At 40.2% G+C, this 26,225-nt stretch overlaps 1 protein-coding gene across 3 annotated transcripts; it reads right to left on the minus strand.

The window, feature by feature from the left end:
• Positions 1-12,003: 12,003 nt before the first annotated feature.
• Positions 12,004-21,663, minus strand: MRPS33 (mitochondrial ribosomal protein S33). 3 transcript variants are annotated; one of them, XM_032483511.1, is made up of 4 exons: positions 21,563-21,628; positions 17,450-17,657; positions 16,844-17,087; positions 12,004-13,400 (listed from the first exon to the last, which is right to left on the minus strand). In XM_032483511.1, exons 3-4 carry the CDS (start codon positions 17,056-17,058, stop codon positions 13,295-13,297), a joined length of 321 nt encoding a protein of 106 aa, XP_032339402.1. In that variant the 5' UTR covers positions 17,059-17,087; positions 17,450-17,657; positions 21,563-21,628; the 3' UTR covers positions 12,004-13,294. The 3 variants fall into 3 exon arrangements, with proteins under 3 accessions (XP_032339402.1, XP_014415374.1, XP_014415375.1); XM_014559888.2 differs by having other exon boundaries at positions 17,450-17,489; positions 21,563-21,588; XM_014559889.2 differs by lacking the exon at positions 17,450-17,657 and having other exon boundaries at positions 21,563-21,663.
• Positions 21,664-26,225: the final 4,562 nt, after the last annotated feature.

Raw genomic sequence — 26,225 nt, forward strand, 5'->3', positions numbered from 1 at the left:
AATCTAAGTCAGTGCATACAAACCACCTAGGGATCTTGTTAACTAACATACAGACCCTGATCCAGAAGGTCTGGGCTGAGCCTGCAATTCTGCATTTCTAACAAGCTCCCAGGGGGTCCACACACCTCACTTTGAGTAAAAAGGATCTAACACTGTTGCCTGCTTCAGCTGGGCCTGCTAGTTGGTGCAATCTGGGAGCAGGATGGAGAGCACAAGTTTGTCTTTTTGGGGGGGGGTAATTAGGTTTGTTTATTTATTTATTTTAGAGGAGGTACTGGGGACTGAACCCAGGACTTTGTGCATGCTAAGCATGTGCTCTGCTGCTTGAACTATACCTTCCCCCAACAAGTTTTTCTTTTGCCGTGAGCAACTTAATGAAAAGTATTAGAAGCCTCTTTTTTTTTTTTTTTTTTTGAGACTGTAGCATTTCAGAAACAGATTCTGCATTGAATCTGAACCAGCCAGTAAGTTGAGGGTGACTCACCCTGGAGGTCACCCGTTCAGGGGAATGTGGGAGCAAGCACTGCAGGAAAGGTGAGGGCAGAGTTCAGGCAGGCCCAGGTCAGTTCCTGTGGATCAAGACAGCAGGACAATGGAGAACTCCTGAGTCTGAGGGTCCATGGTGGGATGTGGAAAGGAAGGCAGGACACGTGGGACTTGCATGAGTTTTAAATTGACTGGGGCTCCTGCAGAATAGTAACAATTAGAACAACATAACGCAAATTACCATTTTGAGTTATTGTGACGCTGCTTTCTCGGGTGCTTCATTTCTAGTGAGAAGATGGTTGCGTCAGTTGGGATGGTCTGTTTTGGATTCATGACTGTGTTCTTCCTAAAGAATATCTTTAAAAAAATTTTAATAGTAATACTTGTTTTTTGCAGAACATTTGATATTACACCCTGTTTTTGGGTGGTCTTAGGTGAATAGATGATCTGGACTAATTTTCTTTTATTTCCATACATCACCCAGTCGCCACACCCTCCCTGGGGAGCTGGCTTGGTGAGTGTTTTGGTGAGGTGGCAGGCAGAATCCTGGTGGGCCCACCTGTTGTGCTGGAGACTGACCTCCAAAGGAGATCACTGAGCTTTTCTTCGCTTTCATCTTCCCTGCTGTTAATGCTGGTTGTGAAATGCAGTGGGCAGACTTCATAAGGCTAATGAAGGGGGAGGAAAGATCAAGTGATTATTTTTTACAGCAAAGGTAATTCTAGTTATGCCTTCCTTTCCATGATGTCCTGTATAACCTGCACAGATGGTTTGGAGCAGACCGTGTAGCTGGAATTTAGCGCCCAGGGAGTAGGATATCCTTACTCTCTATCTCTGCATCCTTGAACATGCCCCTACAGAGACCACTACAGAGACAAGATCACACTAGATCATACTAGAATGATAAGCAATTGTTAACACCAAGGTCCCACTAAGAATAAAATTAGACCTGTGAGCTTGTTGGAGAGAATTATAAAATCAGAGGCTGACGGAGATTGGTGATGAGGCCCTCAGAATTCACAGTTCATTCAAGACACCTTCGGTACATCCCCAGCACAAGGTCATGTGGAGGCCTGCATCTTACGGCTCACTAAGTAAGTATCTGAGAACCAGGGCTTATCTCTTTCAATTTTGGTTCTACCAGAATTCCTAAAGCAGGGATTCTCATGCTTTAAAGTGCATATTAATCACCAGGAAGCTCTTGTTGGAAATGCAGATGCCTGGGCTGCATCCCAGCCAGCTGACTCAGAGAAGCCCCGGGTGACGATTCTGTGATTCTGTGCAGGCGGGCTGCCCGAGCCTCCACGTGGTATTCCTTAATTGAGTCACGCTGACTGATGCCGCTAGGAGAGAAAGGCATGTTTTCACTCCCACTGGTCTCTCACCAAGAGCTAGGAGCAAAGGCTAAACAAAGGAAGAGGCCCAAAGAAAAGAAAAACAGAATAGACAAACCCCAATTTTTACATTTGAGATGTATCTCTAAAAGGTTGTGTAAAAAATCACATTCATGTGAGCTAATCTTCCCCTTCCCTTTACTTAAATCCCCATGTGTTGTATCCACTTTTGCTTTTCACGTGGTAGTGACTTTACCATCCTGCCTTTCTTTTTCAGCCCCACCTCGCCTCTCCTCCACGCATTTAACTCCCTGTGAAAGCAGAGTAAGCAAGAACCCTGGGGCCACCTGCCTTCACAGCAGCAGAGCCCCTTGTCCACCTGGGGGCTCCCCTCCCCACGCAGACGGCTGGTGTCTTCTCCCATCTCTCAGGGAGTCCCATTGCTTGCTGGCTTCCTGCCTCCATGCGTGGGGCTTGGACTCTGCCCAAAGCTCGGGCTCTCCCTTCACTCTGCCCCACTGACTGTCAAGTTGTGGCTGGAGTTGTAGAGTGACCTAACGCTTGCCTTCTCTATACCTCCTGTCAGACCAGTTGCCCTGGTCAGACTGGTCACCCATCTGGCTTCATTCTGGGTCAGTACCACCTACTGACCGAAGGGCTCAGAAGTCATTCTCCTTCGGAGTTTAAGTTCATGCTTGGCAGCCAGCAATTCCTACCCATATTTGCTATCAGAGTAGGTAAGGGAAAGACAGATAACAAAAAACTTACCTTCCCTAACAATGGTCCCTCCTGAAATGCAGTCCCTGCTTCCTCCCACCCCTGCTCTCGAACCACACAAATATGTCTGTTTTGTCCATGCAAAGCCTGCTGGATCCTATTCTGTTTTTCACTTGGCTGTCACAAAATCCCAGAAACAGGGAGTGAACCAGGTATCTTAGTGCTTAGAGAAGAATCAAGTGTGGTAGAAAGAGCAGAAATCATTAAAGCCTGTAGGTCTCTTGCTTAGAAAAATGTATTTTCCTGTCTCCTCATTTTCTGACAGCAGGGATTGTTAGAACTGCCCCTAGAGCTTGGGTGCTCTGGCTGCGTGGGGGGCTTGCAGAGAGCACCCCTTACCGGTGCTGCTCCTTCAACACCAAGGGGGCTGATTCAAACCCAGGCCAGGGACAGACAGTGCCTATCTGACCGTCACTCCCAACCTGGCCTGTCATCTGGACAGGCTGCTTCAGTGAGATCCTGAGACACATCTAAAGACTGAAAAGTCTGCAGGAAAGCCAGGCAGGTGACAGAAATGAGAGAAGCAGGCAGGGAAACAGCCTGATAATAAACAGAGGCTGCCACTGACTTCTCTGCCCTGGAGGGGCAGCCAGAGAGACCCAGTGTTCCCACGACTTCTGTTTTGTTTTGTTTTTTAAGAGAAGCTGATTTCTGAGTTTTATGTAAAAATTTCTTAATTAAAACATTGATATTTAATTCACAGTTTTAAAAAATAACATGTGGGCCAGATGAATCCCATTCATGGGCCAAATACGGGCTGCAGGCTACCAGCCTATGGCGTCTGGGCTGGATTCCTTCTCTCTGATCCAGCTTCGGTTGGTGGCCTTTCACTTCTTTCTTGCCCTCTCTGGTCTTTCTGCTTCTACACTCTGAGCTTGGTTGCACCTTTTGCCCTCCTCCTCCTCTTATTAACTCCAAGCTCACTTGTGTCCCCAGAGCTGCCTAAGCTATGTCCTCCTGCTCTACTTCCAGGACACCATGCCGCCGGGTGTCTATGACCACAGCATCCCCCTCAGGAGAACCTGCATAGGCCAAGGCGCCATGTGTGTCGCCCCCGTACTCTCATAGTCCCATTGCCCCAAGCCCCACTGTACCTTGTACCTGACTGAACTCCCAGCACCCACAGCTTCGCCAGCTTGCTTTTTTGTATTCCCTTCCTTCTGTTGGGCAGTGAGGGCCAAACTTGTGCACCCTTAAGAAAAAAAAGTTTGGGGCATGCACAGAATTTTATGTGTTTGTTTTATGTATTTATATTTGTAAATGATATGCCTGATATTTTGGTGTTAGGTAATATGTGTGTTCAAAATGGAAACTTACAAAAGGATGACATAAAAATAATTATAAATAGAGGTTTGGTGGGGAGGGTATATAGTTCAGGGGTAGAACAGGTGCTTAGCATGCGTGAAGTCCTGGGTTCAATCCCCAGTACCTCCATTAAAAAACAAAAATAAACAAATAAACCTAATTACCTCCCCTCACAAAATAAATAAATCAAAATAATAAAATAGAGGTTTTGATGTTTTCTTTCCACACCTTGGTAGTTGCTGGCTGCTGCAGGAGCTCCTCCATGCCGAGTCTCCAATTTGGAGAAAGGTTTTATTGAGAAAGTTGGATGTGTCAGAGAGGTTGGGGCCAGGAGGCAAAAGACTTGGCAGCTAGTCCTAACCCACAGGTTGTTTGACCTGGAGGCCGGACCCTAAAGCTCCCGGATCTCTGGACACTGACCCTATGCGCCTACCTGGATGCTTCCTTGTGCCTACAGGCTTTCGATGACTTCTGCTGACTTCTGAACAAGGGAAGGGATTATCCTAAATGGTCCCTAAACTCACAAGAGCACCAACCCTTCCCGGAGTCAGACGTGAGCCGTTTGCCCTGGAAACATAAATGAAGCTCATGGATGTGGGAGGATTTATAGCCACTGCTAGGTGTGCTGTTCCTGGGTGCAACCTTAAAGGAACTTTTTTCACTATTTCCACCACCCCTTCCTCAAATCAGTCCCTCAAATCAGTTTTTTTTTCTTTTTTAAAATTGAAGTATAGTCGGTTGCAGTGTGTCGATTTCTGGTGTTCAGCATCATGTGTCAGTCGTACATATAAATCAGTTTCTGACATGGACCACCCCAGTGCCCTCCTAACTCATCTCGCTTCCTTTGCTAGCTCTTTCTAATCCATCCTCCGTGTGGCTGCCCGAGTGTACTCTCTGTATAGGGATCTAATCACAACATCGTCTTGCTTATGTTCCTTCAAAGCCCCCCATTATCTTTAGGGCAATATCTAAATTTCTTGGATCAGCCTACAAGGCCCTATCTCACCAGCCTTCTCTCTCTCTCTCTCTCAAATCTTCCCCCAATGCAGCTTACACTCCACCTCCAGGCAACGCATTATTCTTTTTAGGAACACGCCATGCTGCACACCACATCTGTGTCTTTGCTCACATTATTTCCTCTGCCTGAAACGTCCTCCCTTTCCATTTCACTTCTGCTTTTATTCTTTAGCTTTTTAACCTTTTAAAACCTCAGTATAAAATGATAAACTTTTGTGATAGAAAATTCCAAAAGCGAAGAAAAGAAAGTAGTCTCATCTCGTAAGCAACAAATGTTAATATTTGGGCATAGTTCCTCCAGTCTTTTGTTCCTTTGCATTTTTTCTTTATATACTTGAGAGCGTCCTGTACATCAACCCTTATATTCTGGTTTTTTATTTTACAATAATTTGTTTTTTCAGGGTTTTAAAATGTATTTAATTTGATGACTTTACATTCATTTAAAAATATTCTTAAATATAAATCTTTGAAAACTTTATGAAAATATAATTTCAAAAATATCTGTAAGAAGACTTTCAACTACAGAAGAGTTGCAAAAATACTAGAGAATTCCATATACCCATTCACGTCACTCTCCTTAGTGTTAACATCTTAAATAACTTACAGTACAATTATCAAAACTAAAAAACTAACATTTGGAGCAATACTGTAAACTACAGACCATATTAGATATCATCAGTTTTTTCCCACTTATGTTCTTTTTATGTTCTGGGATTAATCCCAAATCCCACATTGTGTTTAGTTGTCACATCTCCTTAGAGACCTTTGAGTATGTGACAATTCCTCAGTCTTTCTTTGTTTTATGACTGAGATTTTTGAAGAGTACTGGCCAGTTATTTTGCAGCAGGTCCTTTGGTTCGGGTTTCTGTGCTGTATCCTCCCGATTAGGTTCTGCATTGTTGGGAAGGATTTCACAGGGGTGCTCTGGCCCTCTCAGTGAGTTGCATTGGGGGTGCACCAGGCATTACTGACGCTAACCTGTAGTACTTGCTTAAGGTGGTGCCTGCTGGGTTTCTCTACCTTTTCTCATTGTAAATAATAGTTATTTAGGGGAGACACTTTGAGAACATATAAATATTCGGTTTCTCCTTAAAATTTTGCCCACTAACTTTAGCATCCCATCAGTGGGTCTTGCCTGCAATGATTGTTTCTGTAGTGTTCTGATGGTGATTTCCTATTTCCTTCATTCCTTCTATTTTAAAATTGGAATTCTTCTCTATGGAAGAGTTATTCCTTCTCAGTTTATTTGTATCAGTATGAACTCAAGGATATTTATTTTAAACTTCGGGTTTTAATCCAGTCCTATTCTTATTTATTTTGTTGCTCAAATTGTTCTGACCTTGGCCATTGGGAACTTTTTCAGGTTGGATACTGTGCCCTTTCAACAAGTCTCTTATCTTTTTTTTTGGAGGGGCACTTCCCCACTTCCTGGCATAATTTGTATCTTACATGTCCCAGCCCTGGAATCCACTTTTTCTCCAAGAGCTAGGATTTCTTTTGTTGGAGAACAGTATTTAGAAATAAAAATCTAGGTGCTGAGTTGTATTTTTGGCTCAAAGAATATGGGTGTTATTAATGGCTCAGTATTCATGTTGATAGTTTTTTTTTTTTATATGTATTGTTCCAATTATGGTGTATGTGCTGCTGAAGTGAGCCTAGCAGATTCTTTTTCAATAAGGTTAAACTAAATACACCACCAACAACAGTTTTCCAGTTTCACTAAATCATGTTGTCAATCCAAATGAATTATTTCATTTATCTTTCTCTTCCTTTGTCCCTCCTTCCCTCCCTTTCTCCTTTCCTCCCCTTTCTTTCTTTTCTAATATAGTGAGAAAACTGTCCCTCATTTGTTCTCCAGTTGTAAGTGTTTGGGTAGTTCACACATTCAACAAAAATGTGGTGATGCTGACTACAAATCAGGTACTGCTCTAGGCACTGGGGCTATAGAAGTGAGTTAAACTCCTGCCTGCACAGAGCTGGGTTCTCTCAGGGGGAAGAGATAGTAAATAACCAAGCTATCCAGTATATCAGATGTCAAGAGTGATATGGGGGGGGGGGTGGAAATGAAGCAGAAAAGCAGTGAATAACATTTGTGATTTTCAGCAGGTTGGTCTGAGAAAGCTTTGTTGATGTGATGTTGGAATGAAGACATGGAAAAGTGAGCTTAAGAGTCAGGTGGGGTGTCTGGGGAGAGTGTGTTTGGACGCAAAAGTACAAAGACCCTGAGGCCAGAGCGTGTATCTCCATATATTTGTTTACTACTTCTAGTTTCTCTTTTTGTGTCACTTGCCTTTTTACATTTGCCCTTTTCTAATGTTACTTGTACATTTTTCTCGTAAAATTGTATGAGCTCTTTATATAACTTTAAAAAATTATTGGTCTGGTTTGCCATAAATTTTTTTGTATTATCTAATTTTAATTTTTTTCTTTTGAGTGAAAGCAGATTTGTTCAGAGAGATACATCCTCTATAGACAGAGTGCAGGCCATCTCAGAAGGCCAGAGAGGCCACGAGGCATGGGAGTGGGTGTTTAAAGTAGATATATACTCTATAGACAGAGTGCGGTCCATCTCACTCAGAAGGGAGAGCAGCCTTAAATTTTTTAAAGAACCTGTTTCTAATCCGCTCACCTTTTTCTTTGGGCTTATTTTATTACTTTGACTTTAGAGAAGTGATCTTCTCTAGAAGTAGTGAAGTAAAAGAATTCAGTTCTATTCCCTTACAATTTCTATTTAAAATAGTTTTTTTCCCTTGATGTTTAATTACTGACCTATCCAAAATTTATTTGGTTTATGGTATGAAGTGATGACCTAAATTGTTTCCCCCCCACCCAACTGCCAATTAATTGTCCCAACACCATTTATTAACTAATTTGTGATGTGTTCTTTATTATGTGTTAATTCTTACACATTATGGAAACTATTTCTGGGTGATCTCTTTTTTTCCTGATGATTTATTCTTGTATGATAATCAGTATTTTTAAAAAACAATTTAAATTATTTGTTTCATTATCTGGTATGGGTCCCCACATTCTTCTTTTCAGAATTTCTTTTGTGTTCTCTCTTATTTTTTTCTTCCAAGTGGATTTTGAAATTTTAAATTATTTTACCAGACACAAGAAATGGATATTGAAGTTTTGATAGAAATTATAAAATAAATTATATAAATTAAATGTAAACAATTAACATCTTAATGCTTTGTAACCTTCCCATTTGTGTGTATGGGTTCACTCTCTAGTTATTCAGTTTTTCTTTTACAACATTCTGTAGTTTCATGAACTTCCTCCTTAATTGTGTGATACTGTGTGTTATTGCTTTCAGATTCTAAAGACTTGCTCCTTCTGGGTTAGGAAAAGGCTCCCGGGTGGCTGGGGAATTTCACTAGAGAGGTAGAGCCACAATAGTCTGCCAGCGGGGGGACTTTGGCCAGTGACTTTAAACTAGGAATTCTCAAAGTGTGGTCCCAGACCGGCAACATGAGCAACACTTGGGAAACATTACAAATGTAAACTCTGCGGCCCCGTGGAGCCCTACTGAGTAGGACACTCTGGGGTGGGGCCCAGCCGTGTTTCACAAGCCCTCCAGATGATACTGCCCGATACTAAAGTTTGAGAAATACTGCTTTAGGGAGGTGCCAAGACGGCGGAGTAGCCTCCCAGCTCGCCCTCTCCCACAATAGACCAAGAATTACATCTAAAAACCCACTGGAGTGCGCAGAACACCTACTGAACTCTGTCAGAGTGTCTCTTGCTTTGAAATTCAAGAGGATTCTCACAAAATCTGGTAAGAGAGGGGGAAAAAAAAGAGAGAGATAGAGAAGGAAATACTGCTTTAAACCAATGGTTCTTAACCTTGGCTGCACGTTAGAGCCATCTAAGGAGCTTCCCCAAAACATGATGACTAAGCTATTTCTCCCTCCCCGCCCCAGCTCTGACTGAGTTGGCCTGGCATGGGACCAGGGTGCTTCTAACCTCCTGCAGGTGATTCTAATGCACAGCCAGGGCTGAGACCCACGGCTCTAATCATCAGTTCACATGGAAAATGGAAAAAGTAATACTTCTCCCTAGGACTGTTGTAGGAATTAAATGATACAACTTAGAGTTAGGTATACTGCTTAGCAAGTGGTAAAAAACTGGACAAAGATAGTTACTGTTGCACTACTCCTCAGACTTAGCAGATTGGTGCTACACTGTTACATCAAAAAAAGACACTGAGAAATTGAGGGCTTGTATTGGTTTGTTCAGGTTACGACTCAGGCTGACAGTCCTCGCTAACCAGAGGTTTTATTGCTGTTTGTGGGTCTTTGCATGTGCCATTTGCTATAACCTTTTCTCTCTGCTTGTGTTAGCCTACCTTTAACAGTGTGGTGATTGGTGGTGCAGGGTTTGGCGTCACGCAGCTTGGATTTAAACCTCAGTGTAAGACATTTAGAGCTGTGTGATCTTTGGCACAAGACCTAAGCCTGTTTCTTCATCTGTAAAACATGGATACTTATAATAGGGGTTAAATAAGGCAAGGCCTACAAAGCACAATGTGTGGCATCTGGTAAGTGCTCCGAAAATGTTAACATTACTTGCAGTCGTTGTTTTCAGTGCTTGTGAAGTTCCTGGTGATTCAAACCACATTGATCTCTCCTATCTCTAATTTTAGAATTTGTTTCATGCTCAATGCACTCGCCTGTTCTCATATTGATACCCTCAGATTGGAGCTCTTTTTAAGACAGAACGTTGTCCTCTTCAATTTCTGTTCAGAGTGTTGTTTTAATTCTAAACTCAGTGGGTCAGCTAGTAGTTTTGAGGCTCTTTTGAGATGATTCTGCACTGAGCACCAATTTAGACTGTCAATAAGGAGCTCATGTTTTTTGCAATAGACACATAAAGTTCACAACAAATGAATCTATCCTCTGTCTCAGAAAACACATTTCTTTGAATATAATTAAGACAGTCTTAGAAGCTACATTGGTTTAAGTCTAGGTTTTACTTAGAATGAACTTATAATTCTGCCAGATCGCCAGCAAGGTTAAAGAATTGCATATGGGTAGTTTCTTTGGCCAGTCCTCCGACTAGTTTCATGACCTTCTCTGTTTTGCTGCTTCTATGTCATTAAAAAAAAAAAAAAACGTTTTAAGTTCAGCATAAATGTTTTTACTGGTTTTCCAGTTATCTCAATATCTAGGGTTTTACTGTTTGTTTCCCCGATTTATCTAAGTCTTCTTGAATGTATTGCTGTTTGTTTTGCTGATTTTATCTCAACTTAAAAAAATGCTTTCTTTTGAACTTACAAATGAGTACTTAAGTAAAAGGGCCATGAAGACAGGACTGGCAGGTTGAAAGACCTTTCCCTCTGTCTATTGCTCTTGAAGTTTGCTCCTGTCTCTTAACTCTCTAAACTTTGAGACATAAAAGCTTTGGGAGAAATGTGTGAGGAAATAGGAAAAAGGTGATGAGAGTAGAATTTTAAATTTTAATTTATTCTTTTGTGGAAGTTGCTTTATAAATAAAAGCATTATTATATGTGTGTGCTTTTAAAAAAAATGACTTTCTGGAACCCATGATTACACAAATAAGATGCATTTCACATCTGCTGCTTCTGAACCTATCATGCTGCATGTAAATGTAGAGAACTTTCTATTTTTAGCAGGTATTTGTCAACACTACCTTGGAAAAATCTGCTAGTAAGATGCAGCAATTCTTACTAGCCATGCAAATAACTATGTAAAAATATTTGATTAACCTTTCAGTTAATATCGTTCTTTTCACAAATATGTTAATACCTCATTAATCCAGTGAAGTATTATCGTGATTTTACAGAGGCAGAAAGGGGTTCAGAGACAGTAAGTGACTGAAGGTCTCATAGGCAGTAAGTAGAACTACGTCACAAACCCATGACCTTTGAATCCGAAACCCAGTGTCTTTTTACTGTTGACTACTAAAATTAAGGGTAAAATCCTTCATGCACACAACACACTAGACATTTGAGGGAAAACACATAGTTTTGGTCCTGACCAGAGAAATCTAAGTAAACAATCCGGCTAGCCTAAACCTATGGTTCAAAGACTTCTTTTTTTTTTTTTCCTAATTGCACTTAGTTCTTGTCTTAACCTTTGGTCACTGGTGTCCTGAAATGTGTTGGTTCCACGGCACCAAGAACACTCTTTTATCCTCTACTTTCTATTTGGTTCACTGTTCAGCACAGGCTGTTTTGAGTCACACGGCTTTTACTGTTACCATTTGGTTTTAGGATACAGCTGATGTACAAATGAATTTTAGCTTGCCTTTCTGGTTTTCAGCATGGAGCAGTGCCACTCTAATCTGCTGCTAAGTTGTCTTCAGCTTCCCTATTTCCCTAGCAAACAGTGCTAAGGCTCCTTGAGGGCTCAGGGACCATCAGCAAAACAACATATGGATTCTTGGCTTATTTTCTGACTCAGGTTAGCTGTTGGTATCTAATGCAGTTATTCTCTTGAAAGTAACAAGCTAATGCTCCTTTATGTTCCTCTTACAGTCATTCTTCAAAAGGTGGAGATGGCATTAATTCAGAACATCCACTTAGCTACAGTGGGTTCAGGCTCTAAGCCTGTTTCTCAGCCCAGTATCCTGGGCTTATCCACCCACCTGCTCAGCTGCATTGGCCAAGAGTAACAGGGCACCTGCCCTTTCCAGAGCAAACCCCTGAGAGCTTACCAATACTTTACAATACACACACGCTCATTCATACACTCTTAGGGACTGAGGCTATTGGTCTGTGTCCTCTACAATGAGCATGTGTCAGGTGCTCAGGAAGAGTTCTAAATGAACGCATTCTCAGCCTTCTGCTGGGATTCACATCTATCAGATACAAATTATCTACTTTTCGGTAGTCTGTATTTTTATCAACTATAAATATAGGCTCTAGCCATACCATCTGAATTTGTATCTAAAAATGTCATTTATCTAAACATGCAGCAGGATTCCTACTAGTTCAAGGGTTATTCAGAGGGCAGTTATTGCCAATTCTTCCAGCGTTTTAGGGAAAGACAGTTATAGCTGGAGTGGCTGCCGTACGTGCTCCTGCCTGTGTGCTTGGCTCTTTCCTAAGAGGCAGAAACAGAGGTTAAAGGTCCTTTATTTAGCATAACAGTGTGCATATAGTTAGCACTTCTGTACCATACACTTAAAAATAGTTAAGATGGTAATAACTTTCATGTTTTTTGCCACAATAAAAAGAAACTTTACAAAACTTCCCAGATAGTGTTAGAAATCTTCAGATTTCGTAGGGGGGAAAAAATCAGCAAAGCCCTCACAACCTCATTGGAAACTCACTGCTAGAATACGGTGAGCATCTAGCTACTCGAAGGCATACAGATAATCTCCCATAGAAATAACATCTTAACTAGCCTGACCAGAGAGCAGAGTGTGTAAGTCCCAGCTTCTCCGCAGAACCTGCAAAACCCTCTGTGTCTGGCCTTTGTTTCATTACGAACCGATGCATACTAGTTAGTGGTCTTTATTTCAATTTCTTGAACGGGACAATTTCTTCTTGCCTTAGGCTTTACACATGATGTTCCCTGTGCCTCAAATGCTTTCCCACCATTTTTCGTCCACCTAACTCTAATTTATTCTTCAGAGCTCAGCTTAAGTATTATCTCTTTAGGGAGGCCTTCTTTAAAATCCCTACTGAGGTTTGGGCCTCTTGCTCTCCCTCTGGATCAATCCATCGATTCATCCAGACTCTCAAAGAAGTCTGGATTTTTCCTTTGTAGCATGTAATACGATTGTATTTATGTAATTATGAAGATCAGTCCCTGCCACAGGACTGAAAGTTCCATGAGACAGGGATTGTTTCTTGAAAACCACTGTATTACCTTGTATACAGCAGGTATGTAATATTCTCTTACCAGTACAGCCTTTTATCCCACAAATCTGTCTTACAGATATTCTCAAAGGAGTAGGCGGAGAGGCACATAAAGTTTGTGAGCTTGGTAGTGGAGACAGTGGCTGATCAGCTAGAGAGATGAAAGCGGTTACAGCCAGTTAAGTGGGGAAGCAAGACGGGAGTAACGAGGATGCTCATTTAATGAGTTTTCCCCTCCACTCCCCCAACATCCCATCCCCTCCCAAACAAGTCATTCAACAATAATCATGTGTTCATTTCTTGGGGGAAAAAGGTAAACCTCAGCTAATAAAACCAGGGCCAAAATAATTCTGCAGAAGTAGAAGGTGTTCAAGAAACCAGTCACAATTAAACTGGATTAGATTTCAACATAGAGATGACTGTGTTCCTCCAAATAGTCTTCAACTCGGAAAGATGACACTCCTCCAGTATGTGGAGAGAGAACAAACACCTCCTCCTGCTCTCAGTCTCTGAGGAAGAAGTCTCCTCTCCTGATGGACTAACACTATTTCTTTTTTGCAGCTCTCTTCCCTTCTCCTTTCCTTGGTTTCCCCTTTCCACGAAGCTTCTTTAGACGCAGCTGCTCATCCTTAAAGTCCTGATGCTCATCTCTGAAAGGAGAAAGAACAAAGAACTAGCCAGTATTTTTACCAGACTGGAAAAGCACACCACCCGCCCAGCCCTGTTCCCGTAGGTGGTTCTGGCTATCAAGCTTTGAATTCTACAGGGCACATGCTCAGTGTGGTGAACAGAAAGGACAGGGAGCTCCCAATGGACAGATGGGCTATGTTCCGAAAGTTCATTTCTAATCACAGTTTCCCCTCACAGAAACAATGCTACAGACAGCCGTTAATTACCAAGCCCGCCCATGTAAACGTATGTAACTATGATACAACCCTCATCATTGCCCCAGATTTCCCTATAACACTAAGACTAAACACTGAAAGGGGCAAAAGTGGTTGTAAGCCTCAATAACTACACAAGACTCTGAGAGGCCCAGGGATTAGCATCTACTGCAAGGGGGAGAGGTCTGGAGAAGGCTGCCTTAATGGCAGTGAATCATTCACACAAAAAGGCTAGGGAAAGACTCAGGCAGAAGGAAGCTGGATCAACAAACAGGTACTCAAGGGATCAAGGCAGCCAGGGCTGTTGGTTTATGGGATGGGGTGTAAGTAAGAATGTCTGTACTATGTAAAAATGTCTGCATACTAAGATCAAATATAGTGATCTATTGGTATCCTTGGGGGATTGGTTCTAGGATCCCCCAAAAGATACCAAATCCACAGATGCTCAAGTCTCTTATATAAAATGACATAGTATTTGCATATAATCTGCACACATCCTCTCATATACTTTAAATCATTTCTAGATTACTTATAATACCCTATACAATGTAAATATTATGTAAACAGTTGTAAGGTGCATGGCAAATTCAAGTTTTGCTTTTTGGAACTTTCTGGAATTTTTTTCAAATATTCTCGATCCATGGTTGGTTGAATCTGTACATGTGCAACCCAGGGATATAGAGGGCTGAGTATACCTAAGACAGTATAGTGTTTAAATGTGTCAGCTCTGGAACTCATTCTGGGTTCTATCATAGCTCCACCATTTAGTGGCTGTGTGACCTTGGATGAGGGACCTTCCTCTCTCTGCACCTTAGTCACCTCATCTGTAAAAGTGTGGCCTCATCTGTAAAAGTGTGGATAATAGCACACTAATTAAATGTAAGAGAGGGATTTGCTGGGCCCAGTTTTTAACTCCCTGGGCTGTATTAAAATAGATTGGTTTTTAGGGTATGCTGTTTTATTCCACTGAACATGACAGATACAACAGACTTCCCTGGGATTAGCTATGATTGCCTCCAAATACCCTATTTTCAGAAAAGTAGCCAGAGTAATTCTTCTGAAATATAAGCCAGATCATGTCACTCCCCTGTTCACAATCCTGCAAACTGCTTCCCATTTTACTCAGTGCCCTTCCCAATCTGCCTCCTGCCTCGGCCTGTGCCACTCCTGAAACATACGAGGTGCCTTTCCACCCCAAGGCCTTTACTTTGCTCCCGTCTGTGTTCTGAAAGCTCTTCCCCGGGTCCCACTTGGCTCACTCAGTACCCTCAAGTCTCTGCTTAAACCTCATCTTCTCAATGAGGCTGACTCTGACTGTCCTGTTTCACCCCGTGACCGTCCTCTCCCCTCCCACTGAGAGCCCGGTCAGCACTCTCTGTCCTGCTCAGCCGGCTCTATTTTTCCCCCACAGCACATTCAGCTTGGTAATACACTGCATAATTTACTTCTTTAGAATGTTTTCCCCCCTCTTCTTCCCTCCCAGCCCCTTCCTGACAACCCCCAGCCAGGAAGCAAGTTCCAAAGGCAGGGGTCTTTGTTGATGAACCAGCCCAAGCACCTGCCTGCCTAACTGAGTCACTGTTCTTGAGAACCTGCTTCCCTCCCCGTTTTGTAGGTCTTTGAATAATATTTTCTTTACTGAACGTTGTCTAGTTTCATTCTGCCCAATTCCACAGGAGGCCTTGTGTTAGAGGCACCATTTACCATAATGAGTACTAAATACATGAAAATAACTGTGGTTTTCCATAGATAGCTAAATGCTAGGTATTTTTTCTCTGTCCTCAAAGATAGTGAAGGCTTTATTTTCCAAACAAATGGAGAGCAGCAGCAAACAAGTAAATTAAAATAACTGAATGTAATTTTGTTACGGGCTGTAATTTTCTACTCAGGACACCTGCCTTCTAATGATGTCTTATTTGGGGTAAGAATAAAATTAATTTTTATTTTCTGAGCCAAGACTAATGGCAAGGGAGATAATCCCAAAAGCAATTCCAGAAATTCAAAATATGTCTTGGATTATAACCTCTGATAACATATTAACTAAGAAAACCTATTCTACTTTGTTCAATGCTATCCCCTTTTGCTCATCTTAAATGCCTGTACATGAAAAGTACTTTAAAAAAGTCTGTTGTATAAATGAATGTACCAATCTTTAGTTATCTGGAATGAACTATTAATTTTATTATAGTAGAGCAAACAGTATCAAATTAATTTTTGTATTGCTGGCCTAAGACAAGTTCAATTAAAACATGTTAAACTTTTAAAAAAGTAGGCATTTTTTTTCTCAAGTATGGTTTTTTTTTTTTTCATGTTTAGGCTTTTATTTTTATTATTATTATTTTTAACGGAGGAACTGGGGATTGAATCCAGGACCTCGTGCATGCTAAGTATGTGCTCTACCGCTGAGTTATCACCCTCCCCATGTATGTTAATTTTATACAATTATGTACTGTTTGAATTCTTTTATAATGAGCATGTATTCGTTTGGTAATTAACAAATTTTTTAAAGAAAATGATCCCATGGGTATTTGATCTTTTTTCTTTCCAGAACAGTATACCATCCTAAGCACCCACTTCCCACAATACACAAACATACAGATGCATGGCGGAAAGAGCCTACTACTCTTACTATTACGTATCATAATCCTATTATATTATATCTATTACATGTTACCCTTGAAGATGAACCTCAGCTAATTTAGACCAAATTACTATACCAGAAAGAGCACCAACTCAAAATGCCAGAAGGTGAAAGAAGATAAGAAATCCAACAAGACTACCACCAGAGGGGAAAGGAGGCTCCCGCTCACCAATCAGGAAGCAGATCAGCCGCAGGGCAGGGTCCCTTTTCCTCTGACCAACAAGAATCTACTCAGCATTTGAACCAGCTTTCCTCTGTATCCAGAGTGCTCGCACATTAATGACTAATTAAACATTTCCCTATAGCTCAAAATCTAGTCGCTGTTAGTCACATTTTAGACATAATTAAGTTATGTTTTCTAATAAAATGCACGTTTCCTTTTTTTTTTTTTTTGTATATTCATTACAGATATTTTGAAAGCTTTCCTTCACAAAACTGAACCTTTTGAATTACCTGGGCACTCTTATAAGAACCACAAAACTGTAAAGATAGAAAGGCTTATTTTTTTCCTTTTGTGATCTACTAAACAAATCTCCCACAGGTCACCCTTTGTGTTTTTTGCCATTACCTGTAGAGGCCAAGAAAACGTAGTGTCCCCATAAGCGCGAAGTAAGTGTTGTGATTTGGATACCAGTCATAAGTCTCCTTCTTCTTGGCCAAAGGCAGCTCACTAAACAGCTTTACCACTTTCATGGATTTGGAATCAGTAGGCCTGGCAACTTCACCAAACAGCCGGGCACTCAGACGAGTCATGCGCAAGGCATATTCTGAAAGTGAAGACATTTCTTGAGCAGCAAGGAGCAAGAGTCCCTCTAGAAGATGAGCAGAAAGATAAACAGGTGAGTGTCAGAAATTTCCAGGTAAATGGACACTTCAGAGAGTGAAAACACAGCAAGCCACATCTGAATCAGTTCACGTCATTGGCAGGACATGCCCTGGGGCTGAGAAACATCCAGTCCAAGTGGCTATTTTCTTTGCATGCTTTACATTTGCAGTTTTTACATGTGGTGTTCACATAACATTACTCCCTCGCTGTACTGCCCTTTTTCCAATGAAGGAATTTCTGATTCAATAGGTTATTCGCTGATAGTCAGCTTACCTATTTGTAGGCTAGATGAGGACAGGGAAACAATCCTACCACAGCATTGTTATTACACCATCAGAAAACACCTACCTCAGCAATCTGCAGAATAAATATGCTGACTGCTTGCTACCTAAAGGTTTAATCATGGTAGAGAAATAATTATGTTGTTGTCTTTATTATCAGCCCTTTGAACACTGCTCTCCTCAAGGGCTCCAGATGGCTCTCAGAACTGCTAATGAGTGATGAGGTCATGTAGCCTCTAGGTTGCTGGACTGAATTCTGCCTAGAGACTGAGAGCCTGTTGGGAAAAACAAACAAGAGAGAGCAGTCTTATAGAAATAAATTCAACAGCTCAAAAGATTCATTTCATGCATGAATAAAAAGGCACTTACGAATTGTGATGTTACTTGTCTTCTCTTCCATCTTATATATTCTGCTTTAAGAAAATTAGCTAAATTCTTTTTAGCTGAAAATAGTCCCTTTTTCTTCAGAGGCACAGAATGTTGAAATAGTATAAAAATGATATCTGAACATGCAGAAATTACAGCTAATAAATGTCAAAAATTATATAGGTGATACATAAAAATCAAGAATGTTCACAGGGAATACAGCCAATATTTTACAGTAACTATACATGGAGTATAATCTTTAAAAATTGTGAGTCACTATATTGTACACCTGTAACTTACATAGTATTGTACATCAATTATACTTCAATTAAAAAAAAAGTGGTTGAGATTTCCTTATTTGGGGAAAAAAAAGAATGTTGCTGGTGAAATAACTCTCATTCTGTTCTGGTTCAAATGTAAGGGTAATTGTTGGCAAGATATGCTAATTTATGTGAAAGTTTTGTAGTGAGATGAGAATTTTTGCTGGGTATCATGGGGGGACAGTTCAGCTGGGATGAAAAGGAGTTGATTTCTAAATAGAAAAAAGGCATAAACCTATCTTGAAAAACCAATGGGAGAAATTCCTTAACAGGAATGCCAAGTACATTTCAAAATAGCTCTTGCAAGGAAAAAAAACCCCAGTATTTAAATGAAGAATTTTTTTTTTATGTCCATTCCAAGGTCTGTTGAAAGAGCAGAGGATGACCTCAAACCAACTTCAGAATGTCAGTCTTAAACCATTTACCATTGTGAACACCAACCAAGCAATCTTGGGCCAACAGTGCCACCTGAAGGCCAGCAATGGGAGAACCATCAGATCCAAGGTCTCTCTGTCTCTCCCCCTCCAACCCTGGATCTGTGCAAACCTTGCTCATTCCTTTCTTTTCCTTTCAGCACACTCCCAGTTCCAGGATTCACTTTTCTCCCAACTCTGCTTCATCATGTAGACGGGGATGGATTAGGGTGTTAGGGGTAGGGTTATAATTTCATCAATAAGAAAAAGTCATTAACAGTTTAACATATAAATAGAAAATAGTAACAAATCAGTGCTATAAACCTCTAAAGGCCTTGCAGATTTCCAGAAGGTGCCTTCAGAAGCTACAAAAAGTTTCTTTGCATGCATTCTTTTCTCTCCTTTCAACCATTAAGGTTATCTTTTTTCCAAACATCAGATAAAAAAAACTTAGAGACAAACGGTTTCTTAAGTGGCTTTTCTTTGTTTTGCTTACTTACTATTATGGTCTCAGAACCGATTTCTGCTGTAATTGCACAGTATTTCCACAATCAGTTATTTGTAAGATAGTCTAGGAACTATCATTTTGTTACAATATTTTCAGGAAAATATGTTGTGAATTCAAAATCATTTTATCTTTAAATGAAGAGGCAGGATGAAGTTCTGAAGCCTGGGTTTGCATTCTGGCTCTGCTGCTTATTAGCTGGGTTATTGTGAACAATTACCTATTTTCTCTAAATCTGGGATTTCCTTTTCAGGAAACAAAACTTGTTAGAAATTAGAAAGTGGCACTGAGTAAATGGTAAACAGCAACAAAAAACAAACAAACAAAAAAAAAAGAAAAAACCTAAACACGCTTGGTGCTCATATGTTCTATATAGACACATCTGTTTATTCCTTGTCCTCATTTAATCATGCACAAAAACAGATACATACTCCGTGAAGTTGAACCTGCACCTCCCTAGAATGATACCCTCTTACTAACACTGACAGCCAGGGAAGCATAGGGGAGGGAATCAGCAGCTTGGTAACCTGACAGCAGTAAGGAGAAGGGACTCATTAGGACAGTGGTCACTGAAGCCATCAGGATACTGAGTTATCTCCATGTCCACCTTGGAATGTGGCAAATTACTGGGACACATAAGCTCATAATAATAAGGTCTCATTAGAATCCAGTGGAACATGGGCATATCACAGAATCCAAGTCCCAAAACTTTCATGATGGAGAGAGAGAATAAGTCTCTTCAAACCCGAATCCCTTACTAGAAACAAAGAAACATTTGCTAAATAGAAGCAAACTGAATATGGTTATAACATTACCAATTACTGCCTTGTAGTCTCCTACAGAGCACAGACATGTCTCTGATGAAGAATGGCATACAAGCTTGGTATATATTCTTTTACATAGACTAAAACAGCTAAAAAGTTCTGCTGCCTATAATTATTGCTCCTGAGATTGGCAAACTGCTACTTTTTACTAGCTTAAAAATTTTTTCTAATTGGAAATCTTTACCTAGGATTTTTCAGGATCCTGGTATGCCTCTTCACAGTATCTTTCAATTTTATGTTTAAAATACATATTATATATATAATATATACATATTATATATATATGATAACCATGTGAAAGACATTAAAGTAAAAGGCAAATAAATTAGATTTTTATTCCTATAAAGCCATTCTAAGGGGTACAGAATAGTCACTTAAAATGTCAGCTTTTCTTTAAATGTAACTAAAGAAAACAGTATCATGAAGAAAAAGTTAACTGGACTTGAAAATGCTAAGCAAGACCAAATTACTCAAATATGCTGGAGCAAAACATGTTAAGCTCACATGAGAAGATTCCCGTATTTTTACTTTAGCATAAAAGGGCAAGTTTCTTTGATTTTGCTGATAGGTCTGATGCATTTTAAAGGTCAGGTTTATTTCAATAACTGGCTTTGGATTAGGTTTGCCTTTTTCCTTTGAAAAGTGCAGGCAATGTGCAGTTCTTAATTTGGGTATCCCTCAGTGTGGTGAATCCCACAGAACTTTAAAAGTGTATGCTGGGGGCGGGGTGGGGAGGGTATAGTTAAGTGGTAGAGTGCCTGCTTAGCATGCACAAAGTCCTGGTTCAATCCCCAGTACCTTCATTAAAAATTAGTAAGTAAATAAACAAACCTAATCTCCGCCCCGCCCCCCGCCCAAACCCAGCAAAACAAAACAAAACAAACAAAAAAAGTGTATGCTGGTATATGCGTGTGTAAATTCTGCTGGGGACAAAGTTTTTCTCAAAAACCACTGGTTAGTGGAGAGCACCAGCTTTGGAGTAGAAAAGTTGGTTGAAATCTTGCCTCTGTACTTCAATGGCCAATATCGCGTTTGTAGTAGTATGTATTCTTTCCCTTCGTTTTCTCATCTACTACAGGAGGACACTTACACTATTTTACGGCGTTGTGAGGCTGACATGCAAAACGGATGGCACAGTGCCTGCCCTATTAATCATCAGGCCTCCAGGGACGCACACACTGTTCACACGTGTTTTACATAAAAACAATTTAAACACAATGCTTTATTATTCTGAAAGCCCAGGTACCGATTGTTTTACTGGGTCGTAGAGACATGAACGGCTCTGAATATATGCCCAGCTTTATTCCGTTCAGCAAGAACAGCCCCAACCCCCTCCAACTGCCTCGATGACGCTGGCCTGTGATGGAAGCAACAGTGTCAAGTCAACCGACGTCTGACTCGGTAGGGCATTTCGCTGATATTTTTCTTAGACTTCATTTTACTTAAACTGATAACAAAATTAACCTGCATCCCCCAACCCCCATCAAGCTACGGTGCAGAAGGCAGAGAACCTGAGCCTTCAGTGCTGCCTAATCAGGAAGAAAGTACGCTCGCGTCCTTCGTTTGATAAATTCCCCAAATTACGCAGGAAAAGGCCAAGTTGTGTGATACATGTGAAACCTCCGAGCTGGTTAACGAAACTGACTCGTACTATTCTTGGCCACTCTACGAAGTTGGAGACCTCCGCCAGATCTCCATGGCCATCGCCCACATCTCACTAAGGACGCCCCTAAAAGTCACGAACAGCCTTACCTAGTCGTGACCTTCCTCTCTCCCGCGCTCCTTTCCCGGAAGTCCCGCCCCCCGGAGACGGTAGCGGAGAGCAGTAGAGAAACGGAAGTTAGGCGGCTAGAGGGGAGTCTTCGTGAGCGAGCCGGAGCTCCTGACGTCACACCAGGCGCCCACGCAGTGACGCTAGCGTCTCCCGGTGCGCGGCGGCTGACAGAACGCTGACTCTGGAGCGTGGGGACTAGCTTTCTTGGAAGGTCCTGCAGGGTTCGCTGACTGTATTTTGTTGGAAGGGGCTACAGAGCTGACCTCTGGACCTCTGAAGCAATGGTTATGCGTGTGCCCTGTGGTGGAGAATGAAATGCATTTCGCTTTTCCTTTCCCTCCTTCCAGCTTAGGCCTTGATGTGCTCCAAGCTCATTGCTCGACTCTGGGGGCTGTAGAGCCTTCTGACTCACGAGGGGTGCCGTTTTCCTCCCTCCCACCGATCTACTCATCCTCTAATAGTCAGACAGTGTCACCTCCACGAGGCCGTTCTTGGTTCCTCTTTGCTGGAGTAAGGGGCTGTTTGGAGCATTCTGTGTCTTTCCCCCACTGGCCTGCAAGCTTCTTCAGGGAGTGGGGATGGAATATTTATCTGACTCCTCGGATAAATATTATTTAGTTATTTAGACCCAGACTGGCAGATAGTAGAAACACTGTAAGTATTTCACTTCATACTAAATCTGCTCTCAAGCAAGCATCCCACAGGCACTGGAAGAAGCATTTGTTGGATGTTTGATAGTTCAGCTGAGAACACTGATTTTCTGAGCATTATTCAAGATCTTTCATAAATTCTTTAAAATGTACCCTGGTATGGCAAATCAGCAGCAAGCTATATACCTAGAGAGTATTCTATTGGCACCCTCTTCCCTCCTACAGAATTTTATTAAGTTTTTTTTTATTAAGTTTTGACATCTTATAAATATATGCTATAGAATTTGTTTCTAACAAGTTTTGGCATGTTAGAAACGGGTCTGGTTTAAGAAGTTGAGGCAGGGTGTAATGAGAATACTATGCATAGCTCAGTCCAAAAAAATATCCTGGGTAGGAATTACATCTTGTCTTTTGTGTATCATAGAGTTAGCTTGTTTTTATGTAGTAACCACTGAATCATGTAAATAAGGAGGCTTCCTTTGAATGTTGGCAGTTAGAAAGTTTAAAGCCAAATTTGCAGTGGACTCAGGGCAAGAACTGTTATATGTATATTTGTGTAAACAAATGTAAGCCTTATTGTTGGCTCTGTTTTGTGTAACTATCTTAGGTTTTTCCCTTTTTGCCTATTTATTATTTTTGTTATCAGTGTTTGTCAGTCTCTATAAACTACCATAACTCTTTCTTAAAATATAGTAAGGTATACAGAGTTACAGGTAGCTGTGTACTCTGGGTATTTTGTACTATGACTCTTACTAAATCAATTTCATGAGGTTCATACTAGCTTCCAGAGCCTGCTGTAACAAAATATCACAAACTTGATGACTTAAAACATCAGAATTTTTTTCTCTCATGATTCTGGAGGCCAGAAGTCCACAATCAGTATCACTGAGTTAAAATCAAGGTGCAGGGCTCTAGGTTAGAATCAGTTCTTTGACTCTTCCAGCTTCTGGTGGTTGCTGGCATTCATTGACTTGTGGCCACATCACTCCAGTCTTCAAGGCCAGAATCTTTAAATATCTCTCTGTTTCCTCTTTACATCACCTTCTCCTCTCTGTGTGTCAGGGCTCCTCCTGCCTCCCTCTGACAGAGGTACATGTAATTGCATTTAAGGCTCACATGGATAATCTAGGATAATCTCCCCATCTCAAGATCCAAGATTCATATCTGCAAGGGCTCTTTTTCTATATACAGTAGGATTTCAAAGTTCCAGAGATTGGGACTGATAACCTTGGGGGACATTTTCATGTAACCACAGAGTTAGAAACAGGAAGCCTATGATATTGGCCTATAGAAACTGTTACTGTCCAATGGGGAAGTTTATATATTAGGGTAGGCAAACTAACATAACAGAATAAATCTCTGGTGGACATTAGCTTCCAGACCTTGGCTTACCCATTTGTACCTCCAAGCTGAAGCTTCCTTAAGGACACTTTTACAGTAAGAGATTGCCTTATCTATTTCTACTATCTATAGTCCAGTGTTTTAAAATTGTGGCTTATGAATCATTAGTTGATTGTGAAACTGATTTAGTGGATTGTGAAAAGCATTAAAAGACATTAGAATAGGAAATATCAGAGTGCATCATCACATGTAGTGAGGGTAATTATTGTTTCTTGAAACAATATATATATGTGTATTGGATCATGATGTAAAACATACTTCTTATTCTAGGTTGTGGTAAAATGGAAAGCCTCTGCTGTAAGCAAATTCATTATTCATCGTACTCTACGGCAAATGTACCTTGCCATTAGACGGAGCAGGAATTAAAGCCCACGTCAGTTCAAGTTCTTATTGTGTGGAATAGTCCACGGGGCAGGTGGATACCTACTCCTTCAAGTAAATTCATTTACAGATCCCCTGTTTCTGTAAGTACTCTTTCCTAGCATTGTGTAGGTTCTGCTTTACTATTTCTGCATTTACGATAGTTCTTTTCTCACTTTACGAAAGGAAGATATATTCCTCACCTAGGGTGTAAAACCCTCCAGGATGACAAAGGGACAGTTCAACATATTTAGATGTTTGGAGGAGAAGCTTCCTTTAATGATCAAAGCATCATAAACCCTCCTTAAAAAGGGTTCCTGTTTTTTCCCATCTTACATATTTTCCAGGTTAAGGGTGAAGTGTGGCTGTTAGAAATATGGTAATTGGATATTTGTTGTGACTTTCTGAAATCAGATATGCTCTGTGAGTGTGAATGGTGGGAGTGATAGTAATTTTTCTTTAATCATCATGTCTCTTGTATCCTCTGTGCTTAAGAAGTGCATTATTATTGAAGGAGCATCTGGTGAGAGCAAAGCAAAACCAGCCATTGAAGAAAATAATTGAACCTAAATTTTTTTCACATATTTAAACACAAGCAATTTTCTTCAGCTGTTCTTAGTATTTATCTGTAAGGTGTGTCATTATCTGGGAAGAAAAGTGACTTTGAACAGCCTAAAGAGTGGAGGTTAGTGACACTAATCCTTTTAAATACAAAATGGATTATTTTAAGAGACCTTCATATTTTTTCCCATTACGTGGACTAATCTGCAAAAAAGTGATACACAATTTTATTTTAGATTTGGTAGTGTTGTTCAATAAAGGTTAAAATGCATTGTGAAAGTCACTGTTTGCCAAATATTTCCCGTTCTCTCCCTTTCCGGACATGGGTGGAGTTCACTTCATGGCAATCTTGGATAAGGCCATATGAGTATTTCTGGGCAGTGAGTATGAATAGAAGTGAAGTGTTGGCCTTTACCTATTTGAAACTGTCCAGTGCTCACCTCTCCCTCTGCTACAGAGGATCATTGCTCTGTCGGCTGGGCCCTTGAGTGATTATCTGAGGAACAGATCCTGTTCTGCCAGCCAGAGTGTGCATGTATCTTAGGTTAGAAATGAACTTTTGTTGTTTTAGGTCATACAATTTCATTTGTTATGCAGTATGACCTAGTCTATCCTGTCTGATACACTTATTTTATCAAATTCTATCATAAAGTATATAGATACTTCAATCCTGACCTTATTTCATATTTTAACATGTTTAATACTTTCTGTCTCTTATTAACAGAAAATAAAATTATGTGCTCGCTGCTGGACTGATCTATTTTTAATAGCATATACTTTTATTCTTCACTAACTCTATGGGAAAATTTTTTACTATGATTTCAAAAAAACTGATTAAAACTATTACAGAATTTTTATATGTGATTTTTTATTTAGTTATTCCTGAAAGCTGAAAAACCAAAGTTTTCCAATATACATATATCAGTATACTGATACATAGACATACTTATTAAAGGAATACTGTGCTTTTTAAAAATCATATTCTATTCATAAATAGTATTTATTTATTATGTTTTACTATTATGAATTAAGTGATGACAAAATTCAATTAGATTTATTCCTGGTTTTATTCTATTATAAAAATGTATAAACTAATTCTGTTAGTTCTTCCATCATTTTAATCTTGATTGGTTTTAGTAATTGAGCTTATGAGATATATTTTGTAATCTGTCTCTCAGTTTTTAGAAAATTTACATCAAATACATATACTAACACGTTTATTTGAATTGAAAATTAAGGCAGACTTCTCAATGTGAATTTTATTTAGATGATTAGATTGACAATGAGGATTAACTTTACAAATTACATTATGTGGCCAATAGCACATTTTCTACAAATTGAATAAGTTATATCTGCAAGTCCAAGCTTTGACAAAAATATAAAAAGCACATGATGAAAGTGTTTTATCAAAAATATTTTACATTAAATTAATAATGTTTCCATTTTGCTAATCCTTTATAGGTTATTTCAGGTAAGGGAAGATGTTTCTAAATGAGAACAAAGCAAATATGAATTTGGTACATCTTAGTATTGCTATTTTGGTATATTTCCCAGATATTGTGAAAGTGAATGACTATGTTGGCTGGATAATAGGTTCTTTTTCTTGTAACTCAAATTTTAGATTCTCTTTTAGAGTAAAACAGTCTCTCCACTCTTTACAAGGTTATTT

This window comes from Camelus ferus, chromosome 7 (genome assembly GCF_009834535.1).
Source record: "Camelus ferus isolate YT-003-E chromosome 7, BCGSAC_Cfer_1.0, whole genome shotgun sequence".
NCBI classification, from domain to species: Eukaryota; Metazoa; Chordata; class Mammalia; order Artiodactyla; family Camelidae; genus Camelus; species Camelus ferus.

Coding starts and splice junctions, on each gene's coding strand:
- MRPS33 (XM_014559889.2), bottom strand. CDS start 17,058: ATGTCTTCACTTTCAGAATATGCCTTGCGCATGACTCGTCTGAGTGCC. Junction 13,401..16,843: donor CGTTTTCTTGGCCTCTACAG/GTAATGGCAAAA, acceptor TTCTCCTTTCAG/AGATGAGCATCAGGACTTTA.